Source organism: Bos grunniens, chromosome 12 (assembly GCF_055505025.1).
Source record: "Bos grunniens cultivar Pamir isolate PY7600 chromosome 12, Bosgru_T2T1.0, whole genome shotgun sequence".
In the NCBI taxonomy this organism is placed as follows: Eukaryota; Metazoa; Chordata; class Mammalia; order Artiodactyla; family Bovidae; genus Bos; species Bos grunniens.
The window spans coordinates 70,619,910-70,644,202 of NC_141176.1; the positions used below are offsets into that span (position 1 = coordinate 70,619,910).

The window sequence follows — 24,293 nt, forward strand, 5'->3', positions numbered from 1 at the left end:
TGTTGGAGAGCTGGTTTGGTGGTGCAGAATTCTCTCAGCTTTTGCTTGTCTGAAAAGCTTTTGATTTCTCCTTCATACTTGAATGAGATCCTTGCTGGGTACAATAATCTGGGCTGTAGGTTATTTTCTTTCATCACTTTAAGTATGTCTTGCCATTCCCTCCTGGCTTGAAGAGTTTCTATTGAAAGATCAGCTGTTATCCTTATGGGAATTCCCTTGTGTGTTATTTGTTGTTTTTCCCTTGCTGCTTTTAATATTTGTTCTTTGTGTTTGATCTTTGTTAATTTGATTAATATGTGTCTTGGGGTGTTTCGCCTTGGGTTTATCCCTTTGGGACTCTCTGGGTTTCTTGGACTTGGGTGATTGTTTCCTTCCCCATTTTAGGGAACTTTTCAACTATTATCTCCTCAAGTATTTTCTCATGGTCTTTCTTTTTGTCTTCTTCTTCTGGAACCCCTATGATTCAAATGTTGTAGCGTTTAATATTGTCCTGGAGGTCTCTGAGATTGTCCTCATTTCTTTTAATTCATTTTTCTTTTATCCTCTCTGATTCATTTATTTCTACCATTCTATCTTCTAATTCACTAATCCTATCTTCTGCCTCTGTTATTCTACTATTTGTTGCCTCCAGAGTGTTTTTAATTTCATTTATTGCATTATTCATTATATATTGACTCTTTTTTATTTCTTCTAGGTCCTTGTTAAACCTTTCTTGCATCTTCTCAATCCTTGTCTCCAGGCTGTTTATCTGTGATTCCATTTTAATTTCAAGATTTTGGATCAATTTTACTATCATTATTCGGAATTCTTTATCAGGTAGATTCCCTATCTCTTCCTCATTTGTTTGGATTGGTGGGCATTTATCCTGTTCCTTTATCTGTTGGGTATTCCTCTGTCTCTTCATCTTGTTTAAATTGCTGATTTTGGGGTGTCCTTTCTATATTTTGGCAGTTTGTGGAGTTCTCTTTATTGTGGCTTTTCCTCGCTGTGTGTGGGTTTGTACAGGTGGCTTGTCAAGGTTTCCTGGTTAGGGAAGCTTGTGTCGGTGTTCTGGTGGGTGGAGCTGTATTTCTTCTTTCTGGAGTGCAATGAAATGTCCAGTAATGAGTTATGAGATGTCTATGGTTTTGGGGTGACTTTGGGCAGCTTGTATCTTGAAGCTCAGGGCTGTGCTCCTTTGTTGCTGGAGAATTTGCTTGGTATGTCTTGCCCTGGAACTTGTTGGCCCTTGTGTGGTGCTTAGTTTCAGTGTCGGTATGGAGGCGTTTGATGAGCTCCTGTCAATTAATGTTCCTTGGAGTCAGGAGTTCCCTGGAGTCAGGGTTTGGACTTAAGCCTCCTGCTTCCAGTTGTCGGTCTTATTTTTACAGTAGTCTCAAAACTTCTCCTTCTATACAGCACCATTGATAAAACATCTACGTTAAAGATGAAAAGTTTCTGTACTGTAAGGGTCACTCAGAGAGGTTCACAGCATTACATGGAGAAGAGAAGAGGGAGGAGGGAGTTAGAGGTGACCCAAATGAGATGAGGTGGAATCAATAGTGGAGAGAGTGGGGTAGCCAGTAGTCACTTCCTTATGTGCACTCCACAACTGGACCACTCAGAGATAATCACGGAGTTATACAGAAAAGAGAAGAAGGAGGAAGGAGACAGAGGTGGCCAGAGGGATAAAAGGGGGGAATGAAAAGGAGGGAGACAGATCCAGCCAGTAATCAGTTCCCTAAGTGTTCTCCACCATCTGGAACACACATAAACTCACAGAGTTGGGTAGAGTAGAGAGGGGTTAGGGAGGAGACACAGGCGACCTGGTGGAGAAAAAGGAGAGTCCAAAGGGAGAGAGAGCAGTCAAGCCAGTAATCTCGCTCCGTAGTGAAAAATGGGTCCTGAAGATTGGGTTCTTAAAGGTACAAAATTGGTAACAAATACATAAAAGCAAAAATTAAAAATCTAGAGTAGAGTTTGGAATTTCAAAAATACAATGTTAAAAAAAAAGGAAGAAGAAACATAAAGAGAGAAAACAAACAAACAAAAACAATGTCGCAAAATTATAAAGAAGATACAGGTACAAATTTGATATCAAATACAAAAAAGCATAAATTAAAAATCTAGAGTAGGGTTTGGAATTTCAGATATACAATGTTATATAAAAGAAGAAGAGAATGAAACAGAAAAAAGAAAAAAAGTCACAGGAATTATAAAAAAAAACTGTAGGTACAAAATTGATAACATATACCAAAAAGCTAAAATTAAAAAACTAGAGTAGAGTTTGGAATTTCAAAAATACAATGTTAAAGAAAAGAAGAAGAAAAAAAAAGGTCAAAAAATTATAAAATATATATATATGAAGTTTGCTGAAGAAGAAAAAAATAGGGTCTTTTTTTTTTTTTTTGCAAAGCAATAGGTTATAAAAGTGAAAATTAAAGGAACAATAGAGGACTTAAAAATTTTTTTTTAATTAAAAAAAAGAAAGAAAGAAAGAAAGAAAGAAAGAATGATTGTAAAAATAGTAAAAATATATCTAGGACTTTCTCTGGTTTTGTTGTATTGTGGGTTCAGTTCATTTTTGGGTAGTTCCTTGGTCTGACTTATATTTCTCCAGATCTATAGGCCCCTTCCTATGTAGTCCGTAGTAACCACGGGGTTTTAATCTATTGCCTGTAGCTTCCAAGGCGTTTCCCTCTGTTATAACTTCGTCTGTTTGCTGGTCTCTTCAGTGTCTGACTTCCGCCCTGACACAAAGGGGACGGTGGGGGAAACTTTTTTTTTTTTAGGCTCACTTGTTCAGTCGCGCTGTGGGGAGGGAGGGAGGGATGCTGCAAACAAATAACACTGGCGTGCGCTCGCAGTGCCTCAGCCACACTGGGTCTGCCCCCACTCACGGCGCGTGTAGCCTCCCTGCCCACACTGCTCGGGCTTTAGGTTGTTCCGCCGAGAACAATCCGAGGCCAGCCCTGGGCTGCATGTACCTCCCAGGTCCAAGCCGCTCAGGTTCAGGCACTCGGGTAGTCCTCAGAGGCGCAGACTCAGTTGGGCCTGCATTTTGTGCTCTTCCCAGGTCCGAGCAGCTCAGGTGATGAGGTGTTTGGCGAACTCCAATGCTGCGACTTATCGCCTCCCCACCACTCGGTTATCTGGGTGTAAAACCGGCACACCTTCTCAGGCAGATGTTGACCATCCAGACCCCCAAGAAGTTTTAGTTAGCAAAGAAGCCTGCTTACAGTTTTATAGATAATGTCTCTCTGGGGCTGCGATTGCCCCCTTCCTGCTCTGGCTGCCTGTCACCAGAGGGGGAAGGTCTGCAGCCGGCTATCTCTGTTCAGTCCTTTGTTCCGTGCGCGGGCCTGGCGGTGTCTTAGGTTGGGGCTGGCTTTTCGCGTGGTAGATATCCCACAGTCTGGTTTGCTAGCCCAAATTATTTCACTCAGATAGTGCTCAGGGTATTCAGGCCAGATTCTTACTCTAAGCGATGCAGCCGGCGCCGCGCCTCCCTGCCCAGCCCCTGCTTGCTAATGGCGTGTGCAGGCGTCTGTGCTGCTTCTCCGCTGGGGAAGTTACCGTATGGCTTGCAATCTGCGAGTTTTACTTGTTTATTTTTTCTCCCTGTTATGTTGCCCTCTGTGCTTCCAAAGCTCGGCACAGATTTGGCAGTGAGAAGGTTTCCTGGTGTTTGGAAACTTCTCTCTTTTTAAGACTCCCTTCCCGGGATGGAACTCTGTCCCTCCCTCTTTTGTCTCTTTTTTTGTCTTTTATATTTTTTCCTACCTCCTTTCGAAGAGTTGGGTTGCTTTTCTGGGTGCCTGATGTCCTCTGCCAGCATTCAGAAGTTGTTTTGTGGAATTTACTTGACGTTTAAATGCTCTTTTGATGAATTTGTGGGGGAGAAAGTGTTCTCCCCGTCCTACTCCTCCGCCATCTTGGCTCCTCCAGTCCAGTTATTTTTAAACATGGCTGTTCATTAGAGATATATCTAAAGCTCTGGAGAAAAAAAAGCAATACCTATACATTTATATTTTTTGAAAAATTCCAAGATAATTCTGATATGCATCTGGATTTAAAAAAAGGATACAGGAAGCTTGGGGCTGGTGCACTGGGATGACCCAGGGGGATGGTATGGAGAGGGAGGTGGGAGGCAGGGGTTCAGGGTGCGGAACACGTGTACACCCATGGTGGATGCATGTTGATGTATGGCAAAACCAATACAATATTGTAAAGTAAATAACAATAATAATAATAAAATTAAAAACAAAACAAAACAAAAGTGGTAACAAGTTTTTCTATTAAATTGTACTTTTCATGATATAGAGTATTATTTTTCTGTTGACCAATCATGACAAAATGGTATTAAGTGAGTGAGGTGAAGTGAAGTGAAGTCGCTCAATCGTGTCCGACTTTTTGCGACCCCATGGACTGTAGTCTACCAGGCTCCCCTGTCCATGGGATTTTCCAGGCAGTAGTCCTGGAGTGCATTGCCATTTCCTTCTCCAGGGGATCTTCCCAACCCAGGGCTCGAACCCAGGTCTTGCTTTGTCTTTGGATGTGGGGTATCTTTTTTTTTTTTTGGTATGTTCCAGCATCCTCCTGTCAATAGTTGTTCAGCAGTGAGTTGCAATTTTGGTGCTCTTGTAGGGGAAGATGAGTGCATGTCCTTCTATTCTGCCATCTTGAACTGCCTGTTTTTACATTTTAAAAACTAGTTTTCAAAATAATGAGTTGCTTCTCCTCTGGAGATAATGAATTTTGTGCTGTTGTTATTTATTTTGTTGTTTTGTGAAGCCCCAGAGTATTTAAGCATTTCTGATGTGCTTCAGTTGTTATGATGATTACAGTTGTTATGCTTAAGCCAAACTTTGGCCATCTTTGGCCAGTGGGAGTCCATCCAGGTTGGGTCCTAAGTCTTTTGTACATATTCTAGTAGGCTTAGCTAGCCTTTTTTCCTTTCTGGTGTGACAAGATATTTCTAGTTCATCTTGTACAGCTTTTCCCCCAGCCCTGGTATCAGAATTTCTTCAAGCAACTCTGGCTCCTTTTGGTGGGAAATGGTATCTAAAGTTTATAGTCTGAGCACTAGAGTTGCTCCTTGCTGCTTAGTTGTTTATTGCTTCTCAGCTTTTTGATTGGACAAAGAGAGAATACATTTAACAGTTTTTAAATTTGGTTTATTTTTATTTTTGGTTGTGCTGGGTCTTTGTTGCTGTGTGGGCTTTTCTCTGGTTGCTGCTAATGGGGGCTACTCTCTGGTTGTGGTGTGTGGGCTTCTCACTGTGGTGGCTTCTCTTGTTGCAGAGTACAGGCTCTAGGGCACTCAGGCTTCAGTAGTTGTGGCACATGGGCTTAGTTACACTCTGGCATGTGGAATCTTCCTGAGTCAGAAATAGAACCAGAGTCTCCTGTATTTGGCAGGTGAATTTCTAACCAGTAGACCACCAGGGAAGCTGTAGAATACATTTTTTTTTTTTTTTAAGGTAAACATATCATGAGTCTACATGAGTATTTCCAATTCAAATCAGATTTAGGACATTAGTGTTTTTTCTTCATCTCATTTCTCTTAAATCTATAATATATCTCTTTTTTCCTGTCATCTATTCTCTGTTGTCCCATATCTAATCCCAGTTTTCAATGATAGCAATATAATTATATTCAAGTGTTTTACCTTATGATATGAACACTATCACCCATAATGTGACTTCTCAAAAGAGTTTTAGAATTTTTTTTGCAGTTCATATTCTCTTTAAGTAGATATCTCACACAGAGGGTACATTTTCAAATTATTTTGTTTTAAAATCATTTAAAGATAGTTCTTTTTAATATGGCTCTGCCAACCAATTGGATGAGTATATATTTAGTTACTTTTGTTTCACTTTACTCTGAGATTTTAGGAGTTGCTTTTTAAAAAATTAGTTGTTTTGTAACTATAATTCTGTATAATGGTTTCATGCTTCCAAAGTTAAATCAGCAGAAGAGCTACTTTTTTTAAAAAAAGGTGATATCCTTGTTCCATTCTAATTCCTTCTCCTTTTAGAGGCAACTTAACAAACCCATTTGGATTCATCTTTTCATTTTGTGAATGTAGTGTTTTCTGAACACTCAATTTTTCCTACTGTGCAGAAAGGTCTTAATTTCATCATTGGAACCTCAGGATTTGCGGTCATAAAGATTTTTCTGGAAGTATGATATGTCATATTGAATTCTGATTAAAACCCTTTGTGGTAGACATCCCTGGCATTCCAGTGGTTAGGAATCAGCCTGCCAATGCAGGGGACACTGGTTCTATCCCTGGTCTGGAAAGATTCCACATGCTACAAGGTAATTAAACCCCACTGCACCACAACTACTGAGCCTGTGCTCTAGAGGTTGGGAGCCACAACTAAGGAAACCCACGTGCAAAGAACCCGTGCTAGGCAACATGAGAAGCCACCACAATTAGAAGCCTGGGCACTATAACTACAGACTAGCCCCTGCTTGCTGCAACTAGAGAAAGCTTATTTTCAGTAATGAAGACCACGCACAGCCAATCAATCAACCAACCAATCAACCCACCTACCAATTCAGTCAGCCTTTGTGGTACTTGTAAGTAGGTCTGTAGCTTTTCCAGGCTCAAATGCCATGACATTGTGGGAGAGGAGGATAGCAGATACTTACATGGGATTAGTTCCTGTACCCAGAATTGTCCATGGAGAGGGAACTTCAGGATCCATCCTTAACCAGTTGAACCTAAAGCAGATTCTGGAGGCAGGTCTCAGTTCTTTGAGTGCTCTTAACTGCATTGCTCCCCTAGGTGATGCTAAGGTGCAGTCAGGATGAAGACCACTGTGTAAAAGAGAAGTGAAAGTATATCTAGGGTCCTGATGGTTGTGATTTCCCCAGATTCACTGCTTTTCCTCCTTAGTTCTGGATCTTTCTAAACTCTACTCTTGTCACATTTTCCCCATTTCTAAAGATTAACTACCTATTCATTTTCCCACAAACTCACTCTTTTCTGCCTATGTTTGACTCAAGCAGTCTTTCTTTGCCTGATTTCTTATTTCTATATCCTGTGTTTTCTTTCTTTCTTTCTTTCTTTTTTTGATCATGGAATTGGGCAAGAAATGTTTCATGGGGAAACACTGAGGAGGCATTGTACCCTCTGAGGAAATTCTAGCACCAAACGTGTAAGAAGTTCCCCTGAACCAAGACATGGGGTCAAACAGATGATGCTTTTAGAAGGCTGAATACGAAGGACTCCATCAAGAAATGTCTGCCTCAGAGACTCTGAGACTCTCAGAGAACTTTGAATGATGAGCATTGTGGAATTAAGTTGGGCTCTTTAAAAAAATCTTGTATGGTTTTACAGTTGTGAAGAATACTTGTGAAGGAATAAAACTATTTTTAGTTGGTTTGTGGAAAGAATTTTCATTGGGTCATAGATTCGTGTCAAAAGAGAAGGATTTATGAGGATGATTTTTGTCCTTGTTCCTACTTATCTGGTTAGTTTCAGGTCTGATAGTGACTATTTTCTCAGCTGTTGTATTTCTTACTTGTTGAGGTTCAGGATCAAGAATAGACAGAGGAGTTCAAGCTATGGGACATGAACTAGCATTACTCTTTAATAAGACTGTTTTTTAAACTGGGTTATTAAATGATACCTTTTAGTATAAAAATCCTGACACTTAAGCAGTAATGACGTACCTTTATTTGCACTCCCCCCCACCCCCGAATTTGTTGCATCTGTCGGTATGCTCTTTGGTGGGTGATATTGCTCTTACTTTCTTTTATAATTACACCAATGTTAGGCTAAATCAAAGAGCTGAGTAACAGGCAACAGTGACTCCCAGAGACAATCATAAGTTTCAGGACAGTTTGGGAAGGCAGGTGTTAGTGCTGGGCTTCTGGTGGAGAGCCCCAGGTTTGCAGGCTGCAGCACTGGGCTGTCCTTGGCCATACCTGGGCTGGAACTGTGCATGTGTCCAGTCTGACATTCTTGCTTCTCTGTGCAAGCCTCCCATTCCACCTCAGTAAACTCTATAAAAAGTGTGTTTTATCATCTATTGTATGAGGGGCTCTTTTAAGCTCTTCATGCCCCTTGGAATGAATGATGAAGCATGCTGGAAAGGTAATAGTGAGCCTTTGTGCTTTTGAGAACTGAGCATCTTGCTCTGATTTGATCATCTTACCCATATTTAACTAAGCATTATTTGCTTACTTCTCTATTGTTGCTGTTTAGTTGCTAAGTTGTGCCTGACTCTTGCAACCCCATGGATGGTAGCCTGCCAGGCTTCACTGTCCATGGGATTCTCTAGGCAAGACTACTGGAGTGGGTTGCCATTTCCTTCTCCAGGGGATCTTCCTGACCCAGGGATCGAACCTGCAGCTCCTGCTGCATCTCCTGCATTACAGGCAGATCCTTTAACGCTGAGCCTTTGGGGAAGCCCTACTTCTCTATAGTAGATGAAAACTTCTGTGACCTCTTGGAAAACAAAGCAGTTGATGCAGTGTGTGAACATGTGTGTGCAACAAAACAGGAGTGTTGGGGTTCAGTGTCACACCCATCTGAGGGATGAGGATAGCTTTCTGTACATATCCTGATTGGGTACTAGTTGGCTGAGCAGAAAATGCTCATTAGTTTTATCTTATGTTTGGTGTTTTGGATTCTGCTTTCCCTTCCTCTTGTGCATGGGTTTCCCAACTTCAGATAACAGAAGAGAACTATCAAAGCAGGCCTGCCAGTTGTTTACCTTGTCTGTGTTAGTAAGGAGATTGCTTAAAGGAAAAATTTATCTCAAAATGGAATTCCAGAAAGATTTCCAAGCTTTTGGCATTTTGTCTTTTGATAAGTCTGTGGAGGAAATGATGTTGAGGGCCTAAGTGTTTACTTTTTGTGACTTGAATTCGTGTTGAGAGTTTGATTTTCCTTCCTGGGGAAAAAGGGTACTTTCTCAAGGTGTGACTACAGGGAGGAAGTAGTAGGATGTTTGGTGGAGTGGCTATTTGGCAGGGTGGGCAAGTGTTGCTATTTCTTTGGGGAAAGACAATTGTTTTCTGTAAGTCTTATTCAGGAGTTAAGCCCTAATGCCTCCCAACTTATTGGTTTAGTATTTTAAATTTTTGCTCTGGGGAAGAAATAATTTCTTCCAAACCAACACCTGCAGTGTGTGGCTGATGGAGAACCACGGATGTTTTATTTTTAGCTTGTCTTCTGCTGTGTTTAACTTTTAACTCCAAGGAACATCCCAGCTTCTAAGGTCTAGAGATATATTGATGCAGTGCCACCTGGAGCTGAGAGTTTGGGAATCTCCCAAGCCTGGTTTATTTGTGATACTCCAACAAAAGCTAAAGTCTGATATCTTGATCTGCTGACATGTGGAATTCTGGCTGGGAAAGATTGTATCTGTTTTTTCCCAATGTGTCAGTTCATAAAGGCTCTTAAAGCAAAAGATGATAGCAGGAGTGTGTCATGCCTACATGTGCCATCTTGACTTTTCTGTCGTGCTGGGATGTTGAGACTACAGGGGACAGGGGCAGGCTACCAGCAGGGCTTGCTCATATGGAAGCAAATCTCTTATCCTTCTTCTGTCACCTTTTCCTCATTCATCTTAGGCAAAGACTCACTTGGTGTTTTACTAAATGTGTTCTAAAACACTGGATGTAATATTTATTGAGCATCCACAGTGTGCCAAACACAGTGTACCAAGGATTTATTACCTTGGAAAATTTTGGCTTAAGTTTAAAGCTATTGTCTGCTTGTCTTATAGAAGAGAGTAGATCTGTATATTTTTCTTTTAGATTAGCCATGAGTGTAGCATTTTGTGAAAATGCCATTTTAATATGCTAATAATAAAGGTGAAGCTGGTTTGTGTATAGAAATGCAAGAGACTTATGGGTATTGATTTTGTTTCTTGAAAGCTTACTGAATTCATTGATGAGCTTTAGTAGTTTTCTGGTAGCAGCTTTAGCAATTTCTATGTATAGTATCATGTCATTTGCAAACAGTGAAAATTTTACTTCTTTTCCAATTTAGATTCCTTTATTTCTTTTTCTTCTCTGATTGCTGTGGCTAGGACTTTAAAAACTATGTTGAATAAGAGTGACAAGAATATACATCCTTTTTTTGTTCTTGATCTTAGAGGAAATACTTTCAACTTTTCACCACTGAGTATGTTAGCTGTGGGTTTGTGGCATATGGCCTTTATTTTGTTTAGGTAAGTTCCCTTTATGCCCACTTTCTGCAGAGTTCTTACCATAAATGGGTGTTAAATTTTGTTGAAAGCTTTTTCTGCATCTATCGGGATGATCATATGGCTTTTATTCTTCAATTTGTTAATATAATATATCACATTGATTGATTTGCATATACGGAAGAGTCCTTGCCTCCCTGAGATAAATCCCACTTGATCATGGTGTGTGATCTTTTTAATGTGTTGTTGGATTTGATTTGCTAGTATTTTGTTGAGGATTTTTGTTTCTATGTTCATCAGTGAGATTGGCTTGTAATTTTCTTTTCTTTTCTTTTCTTTTTTTTGTGGTATCTTTGTCTGTGAAGCCATCGGGTCCTGGACTTTTGTTTTTTGGGAGGTTTTTACTCACAGTTTCAATTTCAGTACTTATGATTAGTCTGTTCATATTTTCTACTTTTTCCTGGTTCAAAATTCAATCTTGGAAGGTTTTATTTTTCTAAACACTTGTCCATTTCTTCGAGGTTGTCCACTTTATTGGCATATATTTGCTTATAGTAGTCTCTCATCTTTCTTTGTATTTCTTTAGTGTCCATTGTAATGTCTCCTTTTTCATTTCTAACTTTGTTGATTTGAGCCCTCTTCCTTTTTTGCTTGATAAGTCTGGTTAAAGGCTTATCAATTTTGCTTATATTTTTGATGAACCAGCTTTTAGTTTCATTGATCTTTTCTATTATTTTCCTTATCTCTATTTAATTCATTTCTGCACTAATATTTATCATTTTTTCCCTCCTCCTAACTTTGAATTTTTTTTTTTTTTTTAGTTCTTTCTCTAGTTGCTTGAGGTGTAAGATTAGGTTGTTTATTTGAGATTTTCTTGTTTCCTGAGATAAGATTGTATTAGTATAAACTGCCCTCTTAGAACTGCTTTTGCTGTATTCCATAGGTTTAGGATCATTTTGTTTTCATTTGTCCCTAGGTATTTTTTGGTTTCCTTTTTGATTTCTTCAGTGATGCATTGGTTGCTTAGTAAGATATTATTTAGCTTTCATATCTGTTTTTTTTTTTTTTTTTTTTAACAGTTTTTCCCTTGTAGTTGATTTGTAATCCATAATGTTGTGTTGGATAAGATGCTTGATATGATTTCAGTGTTCTTAAATTTATTGAGCGTTGCTTTGTGGCCCAGCATGTTAGCTATCCTGGACAATGTTCCATGTGCACTTGAAGAGAATGTGTATTCTGCTGCATTCATATAGGATGTCATATAAATATCAATTATGTCCATATGGTCTAATATGTCATTTAAGGCCTCTGTTTCCTTATTGATTGTTCTGTCTGTATGGTTTGTCCATTGATGTAAGTGGAGTGCTAAAGTACCCCACTTTCTTGTGCCAATGTTGATTTCTCCTTTTATGAAAAGACAACCCACAGAATGGGAGAAAATATTTGCAAATGAAGTGATTGACAAGGGATTGATGTTCAAAATATATAACAGCTTATGCAGCTCAAAATACATACATACATATATATATATATATATATATATATATATATACACCCAATCAAAAAATTTGCAGAAGGTCTAAATAGACACTTGTCAAAAGAAAACATACAGATGGCCAAAAGGCACATGAAAAGATGCTTAACATTGTTAATTATTAGAGAAATGCAAATCAAACTATGAGTTGTCACCTGACACCAGTCAGAATAACCATCATGAAAAAGTCTGCAAATAATAAATGCTGGAGAAGATGTGGAGAGAAAGGAAACCTCCTACACTGTTGGTGAGATTGGAGGTTCCTCAAAAAAACTAAAAAAATAGAACTACCACATGATCCAGCAATCCCTCTACTGGGCATGTATCTGGAGGAAACCTTAATTTGAAAAGAGACATGCACCTCAGTGTTCATTGCTTCACTATTTACAATAGTCTGGAAGCAATATAAAAGTCTATTGACAGAGAAATGGATAAAGAAGATGTGGTATGTATATACAATGAAATATTATTCAGTCACCAAAAAGAATGAAATAATACCATTTGCAACCACACGGTTGGGCTTAGAGATTATAACACTGAGTGAAGTAAGTCAGATAGAGAAGGACAAATATCATATGGTATCAATTATATGTGGAATCTAAAAAAATGATACAAATGAACGTTGTTCCAAACAGACTTCAAGCACGGTTTTCAAAGGGGAAAGGCATGGGGAAGAATAAATTAGGACTTTGAAGTGAATATATACACACTACTATATATGAAATTGATACTAATAGTTAACAAGGGCCTACTGTGTAGCATGGGGCTTCCCTCGTGGTTTAGTAGTGAAGTATCCACCTGCTAATGCAGGAGATGCAGGAGATGTGGTTTTGATCCCTGGGTCAGGAAGATCCCCTAGAGGGGAAGTGGCAACCCACTCTAGTATTCTTGCCTGGAGAATCCCATGGACAGTGGAGCCTGGCAGGCTACAGTCCATAAGGTTGCAAAGCATCACACAGTGAGCAGACAGCACTGTGTAGCACAGGGACCTCTACTCAATAATCTGTGATAGCCTATATGGGAAAAGAATCTGAAAAAGAATAGATATATGTATATGTATAACTGAATCACTTTGCTGTACACCTGAAACTAACATAGCATTGGAAATTAACTATACTTTACTGTGCCAGTAAAGGTCCACATAGTCAAAGCTTTGGTTTTTCCAGTAGTCATGTATAGATGTGAGAGTTGGACCATAAAGAAGGTTTAGCACTGAAGAATTAATGCTTTCAAACTGTGGTGCTGGAGAAGACTCTAAAGAGTCCCTTTGACTTCAAGGAGATCAAAGCAGTCAATCCTAAAGGAAATCAATCCTGAATATTTATTGGAAGGACTGATGCTGAAGCTGAAGCTCCAATTCTTTGGCCACCTGATGCAAAGAGTCAACTCACTGGAAAAGACCTTGGTGCTAGGAAAGATTGAGGGCACAAGGAGAAGGGGGCGACAGAGGATGAGATAGTTAAATGGCATCACTGACTCAATGGACATGAGTTTGAGCAAACTCTGAGAGATAGTTAAGGGCAGGAAAGCCTGACATGCTGCAGTCCATGGGGTTACAAAGCAATGGACATGACTTAGCAACTGAACCACAGAAAAAATTAAATTAAAAAAAGTGAAGCTTGTGATAAGAAAAACTGATATGGCTTGTATTTCTAATTAAGGTTTCTTTTCCTTTCCTTTTAGGAAACCTTCAGAGTACTATTACCGAGATATTTTGAGGATTTACTTACTCATTTTCAAAAGTTTGATCCCTCTGATTCTGGGGTTTTGTTCAAAACCTATGGCTACACTGCTGTACTGAATCTCTGCCTTTTCATTTGGTCAATTCTGGTGCACTTTTGCTTCTATTACGTTCAGCGTATAGGAATGAGATTAAGAGTAGCCATGTGCCATATGATTTACTGCAAGGTAAGTGTCATTTGGTACAAAAGTTTGTACCTCCTCTGGAGAATCAGAAACATTTGGGGAAAGTTCTCTGTAGATTAAAAATTTTGTAACTGGTGTCATTTACTCCTTGCCAGAGATACTCGATATTTGTTTCAAGCCATTTTGTTGTTGTTTGAGCAAACTTTACCAATATATAATGAAAAGTTTTGTTTGGAGATCAGACCAGGGCTGCCTTTGATAACTTTATGCATAGGCTGGTGCATAATACCCATTAAACTTATATTGAAACTAATTAAAAAATAGGTATCAAAATTATCAAACTGATTTTCAATGTTTTCTTGCCTAAATCTTATTGTGGTATTCATGGAAATTTTGTTGTTTTTCATTTAAACCTTCATTTACATCAAAGTTGTATTTAAAAGTGACTTTAGTGATTGTATCTATAGCATTAAATTTAGGAGAAAAATATGTTTTTAATAAAATAAATGATTATATTTTACATGATGCATCTAGTCATGTTTAATATAATTGTGCTTACTAAATAAAAATATAAGTGAAATCTGTGCCAAATTAGACTCACTCATGATCTTCTGTAGTTCTGATTGTTTTTGATAATATTAAAGAAAATGGCTGTTTGGGAGAAAACTTGAAATTTTAATTTGTTTTTAGCAATTTTAGAGGGCATTTATGTTGCTATTCATTGAAGTTATTTTCTTAATACAATATTTGCTTTTTTTTTAGTATGCATTATAGCAGCTTTAATAAAATCTGGTTTGATGTTTCTAGTGTTTTTGTATTGAGAAATGCTGTAAAATTATTCTATGTTTTACTCTAGTCTTATCTAGTATAAAAGGAGTTAAGTATTTCAATGTCTTTACAAATGAACTGCCACAGATACATCAGTGTCATGTGCTGGAAAGCTCTTGATAAATGAGATCTTAGATATCTCTTTGTCCTGGGCTGTTTCATTAAAAAAAAAAAATCCTTATTTAACCATGTTGTATATTTGAAATATTCTGAGAGAGAGATTATAAGTGTTTTCACTGCACACAAAAAAAGATAAGTACATGAGGCAATGGATATGTTAACTGTTTTAACTATAGTAATCATTTCCCAGTGTACATTTATGTCAAACATCTTGTTGTGCACATTTATATATATATATATATATATATATATATATTTCATTAAAAATAAACAAAATCCTCATTGAAAGATAAAACCAAGCAATTTAAATGAAAACAAGCACTTCTTTTACTTGGTTGCTACTTATCTGAAACTTCTATTTTTTAGGAATACTTTTCTTAGCAAATTAAAGATATCTTTCCTCAGCCTTTTTTGAGCAGAGTCTTGTTAATCTTTGGGCTATGTGAACCTGATTCATGGACCTAACATTCTAGGTTCTTATGTAATATTGCTTTTTACAGCATTGGACTTTCCTTTCACCACTAGACACATCCACAATGGGGCTCTGTTTTCACTTTGGCTCAGCCTCTTCATTCCTTCTGGAGCTATTTCTTCGCTCTTCTCCAGTAGCATGTTGGGCATCCACTGACCTGGGGAGTTCATTTTTTAGTGTCAAATCGTTTTGCCTTTTCATACTGTTCATGGGATTCTCAAGGAAAGAATGCTGAAATGGTTTGCATTTCCTTCTCCAGTGGACCACTTTTTTCCAGCTGAGCTGTTTCAAATCCTAAAAGATACTGCTGCTAAAATTCTGCACTCTGTATGCCAGCAAATTTGGAAAACTCAGCTGTGGCCATAGCACTGGAAAAGGTCAGTTTTCATACCAATCCCAAAGAAAGGCAATGCCAAATAATGTTCAAACTATTGCACAATTGCACTCATTTCACATGCTAGCAAAGTAATGCACAAAACTCTCCAACCTAGGCTTCAACAGTACATGAACCAAAAACTTCCAGATTTTCAAGCTAGAGTTAGCAAAGGCAGAGGAACCAGAGATCAAATTGCCAACATACGTTGAATCATAGAAAATGCAAGAGAATTCCAGAAAACATCTACTTCAGCTTCATTGACTACACTAAAGCCGTTTACTTTGTGGATCACAACAAACTCTGGAAAGTTCTTAAAGTGATGGGAATACCAGAACACCATACCTGCCTCCTGAGAAACCTGTATGCAGGTCAAGAAGCCACAGTTAGAACTGGACATGGAACAATGGGCTGATTCCAAATTGGTAAAGGAGTACGTCAAGGCTGTATATTGTCACCCTTGTTATTTAACTTCTATTTAGAATACATCCAGAGAAGGCAATGGCACCCCACTCCAGTACTCTTGCCTGGAAAATCCCATGGGTGGAGGAGCCTGGTAGGCTGCTGCCTATGGGGTCGCCAAGAGTCAGACACGACTGAGCGACTTCACTTTCACTTTTCACTTTCGTGCATTGGAGAAGGAAATGGCAAACCACTCCAGTATTCTTGCCTGGAGAATCCCAGGGACGGAGGACCCTGGTGGTCTGCTGTCTATGGGGTTGCACAGAGTCGGACATGACTGAAGCGACTTAGTAGCAGCAGCAGCAGCAGCAGCAGGGCACATCATGGAAAATGCCACGCTGAATGAAGCACAAGTTGAAATCAAGACTTCTGGGAGAAATATCAATAACCTCAAATATGTAGATGACACCACCCTTATGGAAGAAAGCAAAGAGAAACTAAAGAGCCTCTTGATGAAAGTTAAAGAGGAGAGTTCAAAAGCTGGCTAAACCTATTATACAGAATGAAGTAAGCCAGAAAGAAAAACACCAATACAGTATACTAATGCATATATATGGAATTTAGAAGATGGTAACAATAACCCTATATACGAGACAGCAAAAGAGACACTGATGTATAGAACAATCTTTTGGACTCTGTGGGAGAGAGAGAGGGTGGGATGATTTGGGAGAATGGCATTGAAACATGTATAGTGTCATATATGAAATGAGTCGCCAGTCCAGGTTCGATGCACGATACTGGATGCTTGGGGCTGGTGCACTGGGACAACCCAGAGTGATGGTACGTGGAGGGAAGAGGGTTCAGGATGGGGAACACGTGTATACCTGTGGTGGATTCATGTTGATATATGGCAAAACCAATACAATATTGTAAAGTTAAAAAAAAAAAAGCTGGCTAAAACTCAGCATTCAAAAAACAAAGATCATGGCATCCAGTCACATCGCTTCATGACAGATGGGGAAACAATGGAAACAGTTTCAGACTTTATTTATTTATTTATTTTTTTGGGTGGGGATCTCCAAAATCACCACAGATGATTACAACCTTGAAATTAAAAGGCACTTGCTCCTTGGAAGAAAAGCTATGACCAACCTAGACAGCATATTGAAAAGCAAAGACATTACTTTACCAACAAAGGTCTAGTCAAAGCTATGTTGTTTTTTTTTTTTTCCAGTAGTCATGTAGGTATATGAGAGTTGGACCATAAAGAAAGCTGAGCGCCAAAGAATTGATGCTTTTGAACTGTGGTGTTGGAGAAGACTCTTGAGAGTCCCTTGGACTGCAAGGAAATCAAACCAGTCAATCCTAAAGGAAATCAATCCTGAATGTTCATTGGAAGGACTGATGCTAAAGCTGAAACTCCAACACTTTGGCTACCTGATGCGAAGAGCTGACTTGTTGGAAAAACCCTGTTGTTGGCAAAGATTGAGGGCAGGAGGAGAAGGGGGTGACAGAAGATGAGATGGTTAAATGGCATCACCAACTCCATGGACATGAGGATGAACAAGCTCCGGGAATTGTTGATGGATAGGACAGCCTGATGTGCTGCAGTCCATGGGGTTGCAAAGAGTCTGACATTACTGAGCAATTGAAGAACAACAACAAGTGTGAAACTGGGGGTCTGGCATGTCACTGTCAGTCATAGACTGTAGAACATAAGCTAATTTGTTCCTAGTTGATGTGGAAATGCAACGATGCCCATACACTCCAGTCAAGCATCTTCCTTGTCCTCAATCATCATGTTTGTTATTCTGTTGCACCTCCTTCTATTTAGAAGATGAATACTCAGGTTTCCCTACAAATTGTCTAGAAGTTTGTCTTTGCAGATCATGTTTAACTCCTATAAATAAATAAATAGGAAATTTCACCAGAAGTACACTATGAAACTCTTATATTAGTTGTGAGGTGATGTTTTACTCAAAGTTTACTCTTTGTTCCACATGTAAGCCATTGTCCAACTGGTTTCCTTTCTCTACCCACTAGTTCTTTGGAATGTTGCCTTTGAGAAATTGGACCCTTCCTGGCATGCTGCTTGAAAGTGAAAGTGACAGTCTTAGTTGCTCAGTCATGTCCAACTCTTTGTGACTCCATGGACTGTAACCTGCCAGGCTCCTCTGTCTATGAAATTCTCCAGGCAAGAATACTGGAATGGGTTGCCATGCCCGTCTCCAGGGGGGCATGTTTCTTACATGAAAGTAAACATTTTCCAAAGGCATTAATTTGCCTACTTGATTAGCCTTAAGGAATTGTTTCCTTTTCCATTTTTTAGAAAATTTTATATGATATTTAAAGATTACACTCCATTTAGAGTTATTATAAGATATTGGCTGCATTCCCTGTGTTGTACTATATATCATTGTAGGCTACCTTACTCCCAATAGTTTGTACCTCCCACTCCCCCATCACTATATGGCTCCCCCACTTCACTGGTAACCACTAGTTTGTTCTCTGTATCTGTGAGCCTATTTCTCTTTTGTTTTATTCACTAGTTTATTGTATTTTTAGGCTCCACTTATAGACAATATCATACAGTATTTATCTCTCTCTCTCTCTGACTTGTTTCATTTAGCATCAGTTCCATTCAGTTCAGTCACTCAGTCATGTCTGACTCTTTGTGACACCATGGATTGCAGCACTCCAGGCTTCCCTGTCCATCACCAACTTCTGGAGCTTGCTCAAACTCATGTCCATTGAGTTGGTGATGCCATACAACCATCTCATCCTCTATCATCCCCTTCTCCTCCCGCCTCCCATCTTTCCCAGCATCAGGGTCTTTTTCAGCGAGTCAGTTCTTGGCATCAGGTGGCCAGAGAATTGGAGTTTCAGCTTCAGCATCATTCCTTCTAATGAATATTTAGGATTGATTTCCTTTGGGATTAACTGGTTTGATCTCCTTAATGTCCAAGGGACTCTTAAAGGTCTTCTCCAACACCACAGTTCAAAAGCATCAATTCTTTGGTGCTCAGCTTTCTTTATAGTCCAACTTTCACATCCATACATGACTACTGGAAAACCTATAGCCTTGACTAGAAGGACCTTTGTTGGCAAAGTGATGTCTCTGCTTTTTAATATGCTGTCTAGGTTGGTCATAGCTTTTCTTCCAAGGATCATGTTTCTTTTAGTTTCATGGCTGCAATTACTATCTGCAGTGATTGGATGTCTGTGTATGGATGCTTAGGTTGCTTGCATATCCTGAGAACTGTAAATAATGCTTATATGAACATTGTGGTACATGTATCTTTTTTGAAGTAGTGTTTTTGTGGTTTTTTTTTTGGATATATCACAGGAAGTTGAATTGCTGGGTCATGTGGTAGTTCTCTTTTTAGTTCTTTGACAAGCCTTCATACAGTTGTTCACAGTGGTTGTCCAATATACATTTCCACCAATAGTGTATGAGTGTTACCTTTCCTCCACATCCTTACCAGAATTTGTTATTCATGTTCTTTTTGATTAAAGTCATTCTGACAGGTGTGAGGTGATATCTCATTGTGGTTTCGATTCAAATTTCCTCATTGGAAAAATGTCCATTTAATTCTTTATGTCCATTTTTAATAGGGTTGTTTGTTTTTATGATGTTGTGTTATATAAATTGCTTGTATACATAGGATATTAATCCCATATAGGTCATATCATTTACAAATATTTCCTATGATTCAGTATCTTTTCTTTTCATTTGGTTGATGATTCCCTTCTCCATGCAAAAGTTTTTAAGTTTAGTTCTTTTCTATTTGTTTTTGCTTTCATTTCTTTTACTTTGAGAGAACCCCAAAATACATTGCATTGGTTTTTGTCAAAGAGCGTTCTGCCCATGTTTCCCTCTAGGAGTTTTATAGTATCTGGTCTTACATTTAGGTCTTTAATACATTTTGAGTATATTTTTGTATATGGTATTAGAGAATGGTTTAATTTCATCCTTTTAAATGTAGCTGTCCAGTTTTCCCAGACCTTTGTTGGTAAAGTAATGTGTCTGCTTTTTAATATGCTGTCTAGGTTTGTCATAGCTTTTCTTCCAAGAAGCAAGCTACATTTAAAAATAGCCAAACTGATCACTTGAATCACAGCCTTGTCTAACTCAGTGAAACTATGAGCCATGCCGTGTAGGGCCACCCAAAATGGATGGGTCATAGTGGAGAGTTCTGACAAAATGTGGTCCACTGGAGAAGGAAATGGAAAAATCACTTCAGCATTCTTGCCTTGAGGACTCCATGAAGAGTATGAAAAGGCAAAATGATAGGACACTGAAAGATGAGCTCCCTAGGTCGGTAGGTGCTCAATATGATACTGGAGAAGAGTGGAGAAATAGCTCCAGAAGGAATGAAGAGGCTGAGCCAAAATGAAAATGACACCTAGTTGTGCGTGTGACTGGTAATAGAAGTAAATCCTGATGCTGTAAAGAACAATATTGCATAGGAACCTGGAATGTTCCATCTATGAATCGTGGTAAATTGGAAGTAGTCGAATAGGTTATGGCAAGAGTAAACATCAACATTTTAGGAATCAGTGAAATAAAATGAGCTGGAATGTGTGAATTTAATTCAGATGACCATTATATCTACTACTGTGGACATGAATTCCTTAGAAGAAATGGAGTAGCCCTCATAGTCAACAAAAGAGTCTGAAATGCAGTACTTGGATCCAGTCTCAAAAATGACAGAATGATTTCTGTTTGTTTCCAAGGCAAATCATTGAATATCAGAGTAATCTAAGTCTATGCCCCAACCAGTAATGCTGAAGAAGCTAGAGTTGAATGGTTCTATGAAGACTAACAAGAACTTCCAGAACTAACAGCCAAAAAAAGATGTCCTCTTCATTATAGGGGACTGGAATGCAAAAGTAGGAAGTCAAAAGATACCTGTAATAACAGGCAAACTTGGCCTTAGAGTACAAAATGAAGCAGGGCAAAGGCTAACAGCATTTTGCCAAGAGAATGCAGTGGTTATAGCAAACACCCTCTTCCAACAACACAACAGACAACTACACAAGGACATCACCAGATGGTCAATACCAAAATGAGATTGATTATATTCTTGGCAACAGAAGATGAATAAGCTCTGTACAGTCAGCATAAACAAGACTGGGAGCTAACTGTGACTGAGTTCATGAACTCCTGATTGCCAAATTCAGGATTAAATTGAAGAAAGTAGGGAAAACCACTGTGCCATTCAGGTATGACCTAAATCAAATCCCTTATGATTATGTAGTAGATGTGGCAAATAGATTGAAGGCATTAGATCTGATAGATACAGTGCCTGAAGAACTATGGATGGAGGTTCATAACATTGTACAGAAGGAAGTGATAAAAACCATCTCCAAGAAGAAGAAATGCAAAAAGGCAAAATGATTGTCTGAGGAGAGCTTTCAAATAGCTGAGAAAAGAAGAGAAGTGAAAGGCAAAGGAGAAAAGGAAAGATATACCCATTTGAATGCAGAGTTACAAAGAATAGCAAGGAGAGATGAGAAAGCCTTCTTTAGTGATCAATGCAAAAAAAAAAAAAAAAAATAGAGGAAAACAATAGAATGGAAAAGAGAGATCCCTTCAAGAAAATTAGAGATACCAAGGGAATATTTCATGCAAAGATGGGCTCAATAAAGGACAGAAATAATATGGACCTAACAGAAGCATAAGATATTAAGAAGAGGTGGCAAGAATACACAGAAGAACTATTCAAAAAAGATCTTAATGACCCAGATAATCATAATGGTGTGATCACTCATCTAGAGCCAGATATCCTGGAGTGTGAAGTCAAGTGGGCCTTAGGAAGCATCACTATGAACAAAGCTAGTGGAGGTGATGGAATTCCATTTGAGCTATTTCAAATCCTAAAAGATGATGCTGTGAAAGTGCTGCACTCAATATGCCAGCAAATTTGAAAAACTCAGAAGTGAACATAGGATGGGAAAACTCAGTTTTCATTCCAATCCCAAAGAAAGGCAATGCCAAGGAATGTTCCAACTACTGAGCAATTGCACTCATTTCACATGCAACCAAAGTAATGTTCAAAATTCTCCAAGCTAGGCTTCATCAGTACACGAACCGAGAACTTCAGATGTACAAGCCAGATTTAGAAAAGGCAGAGGAACCAGAGATCAAATTGCCAATATCCGTTGGATCATAGAAATAGCAAGAGAATCCAGAAAAACATTTACTTCTGCTTCATTGACTACACTCAAGCCTTTTACTTTGCTTGTTGTGGGTCATAACAAACTCTGGAAAATTCTTGAAGAGATGGGAATACCAGACCACCTTACCTGCCTCCTGAGAAACCTGTATGCACGTCAAGAAGCAACAGTTAGAACCAGACATGGAACAATGGAATGGTTCCAAATTGGGGAAAGAGTGCATCAAGGCTGTATATTGTCACCCTGCTAATTTAACTCATATGCAGAGTACATCATGCGAAATGTTGGGCTGAATGAAGCACAAGCTGTAACCAAGATTGCAGGGAGAAGTATCAATAACCTCAGATATGCATATGCCACCACCCTTATGGCAGAAATCAAAGAGAAACTAAAGAGCCTCTTGATGAAAGTGAAAGAAAAGTGTAAAAGCTGGAATAAAACTTAAAAAAAAAACAAAACACGAAGATCATGGCATTTGGTCACATAATTTCTTGGCAAATAGATGGGGAAACAATGGAAACAGTGACAGACTTCATTTTCTTGGGCTCCAAAATCACTGCAGACAGGGACTGCAGCCATGAAATCAAAAGATGCCTACTTCTTGGGAGAAAAGCTATGACCAATCTAGACAGCATATTAAAAAGCAGAGACAGTACTTTACTGACAAAGGTCCATCTAGTCAACTGTGGTTTTTCCAGCAGTCATGTATGGATATGATAGTTGAACCTTAAAGAAAGCTGAGTGCCAAAGTATTGGTGCTTTTGAACTATTGTGTTGGAGAAGACTGTTGAGATTCCTTTGGATAGCAAGGACATCAAACCAGTCAATCCTAAAGAAAATCAGTCCTGAATATTCACTGGGAGGACTGATGCTGAAGTTTAAGCTCCAAAACTTTGGCCACCTGATGTGAAGAACTGATTCATTGGAAAAGACCCTGATACTGGTGAAGTTCGAAGGCAGGAAGAGAAAGAGACAACAGAGGATGAGATGGTTGGATGACATCACTGACTTGATGGACATGAATTTAAGCAAGCTCTGAGAGTTGGTGATGGGCTAGGAAGACTGGTGTGCTTCAGTCCATGGGGTCACAAAGAGTTGGACATGAGTGAGTGACTAAACTGAACTGTGCATTTTTTCAGCACCAGTTATTGAAGAGACTGTGCTTTCTCCATTGTGTATTCTTGCCTCCTTTGTCTTAAATTAGTTGACCCTAAGTGTATGGGTTTATTTCTGGGCTGTCTATACTGTTCCATTGATCTATGTGTCTGTTTTTGTGCCAGTATCTACTCTCTTCCCTTGGACTTCCCTTGTGGCTCAGCTGGTAAAGAATCGCCTGCAATGTGGGAGACCTGGGTTTGATCCCTGAGTTGGGAAGATCCCCTGGAGAAGAGAAAGGCCACCCACTCTAGTATTCTGGCCTAGAGAATTCCATAGACTGTATAGTCAATGGGGTCACAAAGAGTTGGACGCAGCTGAGTGACCTTCACTTCACTTTCATACTATTATTTTGATTACTGTAGCTTTGTACTATGGTCAAAGTCAAGGAGTGTGATTCCTCCAGCTTTGTTCTTCTTCTTCTTTTTTTTTTTTTTTGACTATTTGTGTCATTTGTTTTTCCATACAAATTTTATATTTTTTTGTTCTAGTTCTGTGAAAAATGCCATTGGTAATTTGATAGGTGTTGCATTGAATCTGTAGATTGCCTTGGGTTGTACGGTTATTTTGACAATACTAATGTTTCCAATCCAAGAACATGGTATATCTTTCCATCTGTTTTGTCATCTTCAATTTCTTTCATCAGTGTCTTATAGTTTTGGGGGTACAGATCTTTTGCCTCCTTAGGTAGGTTTATTCCTAGGCATTTTAGTCTTTTTGATGCAATGGTAAACGGGATTGTTTCCTTAATTTCCCTTTCTGATACTTTCTTAATAATGTATAGAAATGCAGCACATTTTTGTATATTAATTTTGTATCCTGAAACTTTACCGAATTCATTGATGAACTCTAATGGTTTTCTGGTAGTGTCTTTAGGATTTCCTATGTATGCTGGGAGGGATTGCGGGCAAGAGGAGAAAGGGACAACAGAGGATGAGATGGCTGGATGGCATCACTGACTCGATGGACGTGAGTCTCAGTGAACTCCAGGAGTTGGTGATGGACAGGGAGGCCTGGCATGCTGCGATTCATGGGGTCACAAAGAGTCGGACACGACTGAGCGACTGACCTGATCTGATCTAATGTATAGTATCATGTCATCTACAAGTAGTGACAGTTTGACTTCTTCCTTTCCAATTTAGAGTCTTTGTATTTAAAAGAATTGTCTTTTTACAAAGTTAGGAATTGCTGAGGTAAAACCACAGAGGTAAC

The 24,293-nt window shown here is 38.8% G+C and overlaps 1 protein-coding gene across 1 annotated transcript in view; it reads left to right on the forward strand.

The window, feature by feature from the left end:
* The window catches only part of LOC147361869 (ATP-binding cassette sub-family C member 4-like), a 368,491-nt gene that overhangs the window by 94,153 nt on the left and 250,045 nt on the right, over window positions 1-24,293 (forward strand). Inside the window, exon 4 of the mRNA XM_086328626.1 lies at window positions 13,369-13,593. Within this exon, the coding sequence (XP_086184752.1) occupies window positions 13,369-13,593 (225 nt within the window). The remainder of the gene's footprint in view (window positions 1-13,368; window positions 13,594-24,293) is intronic.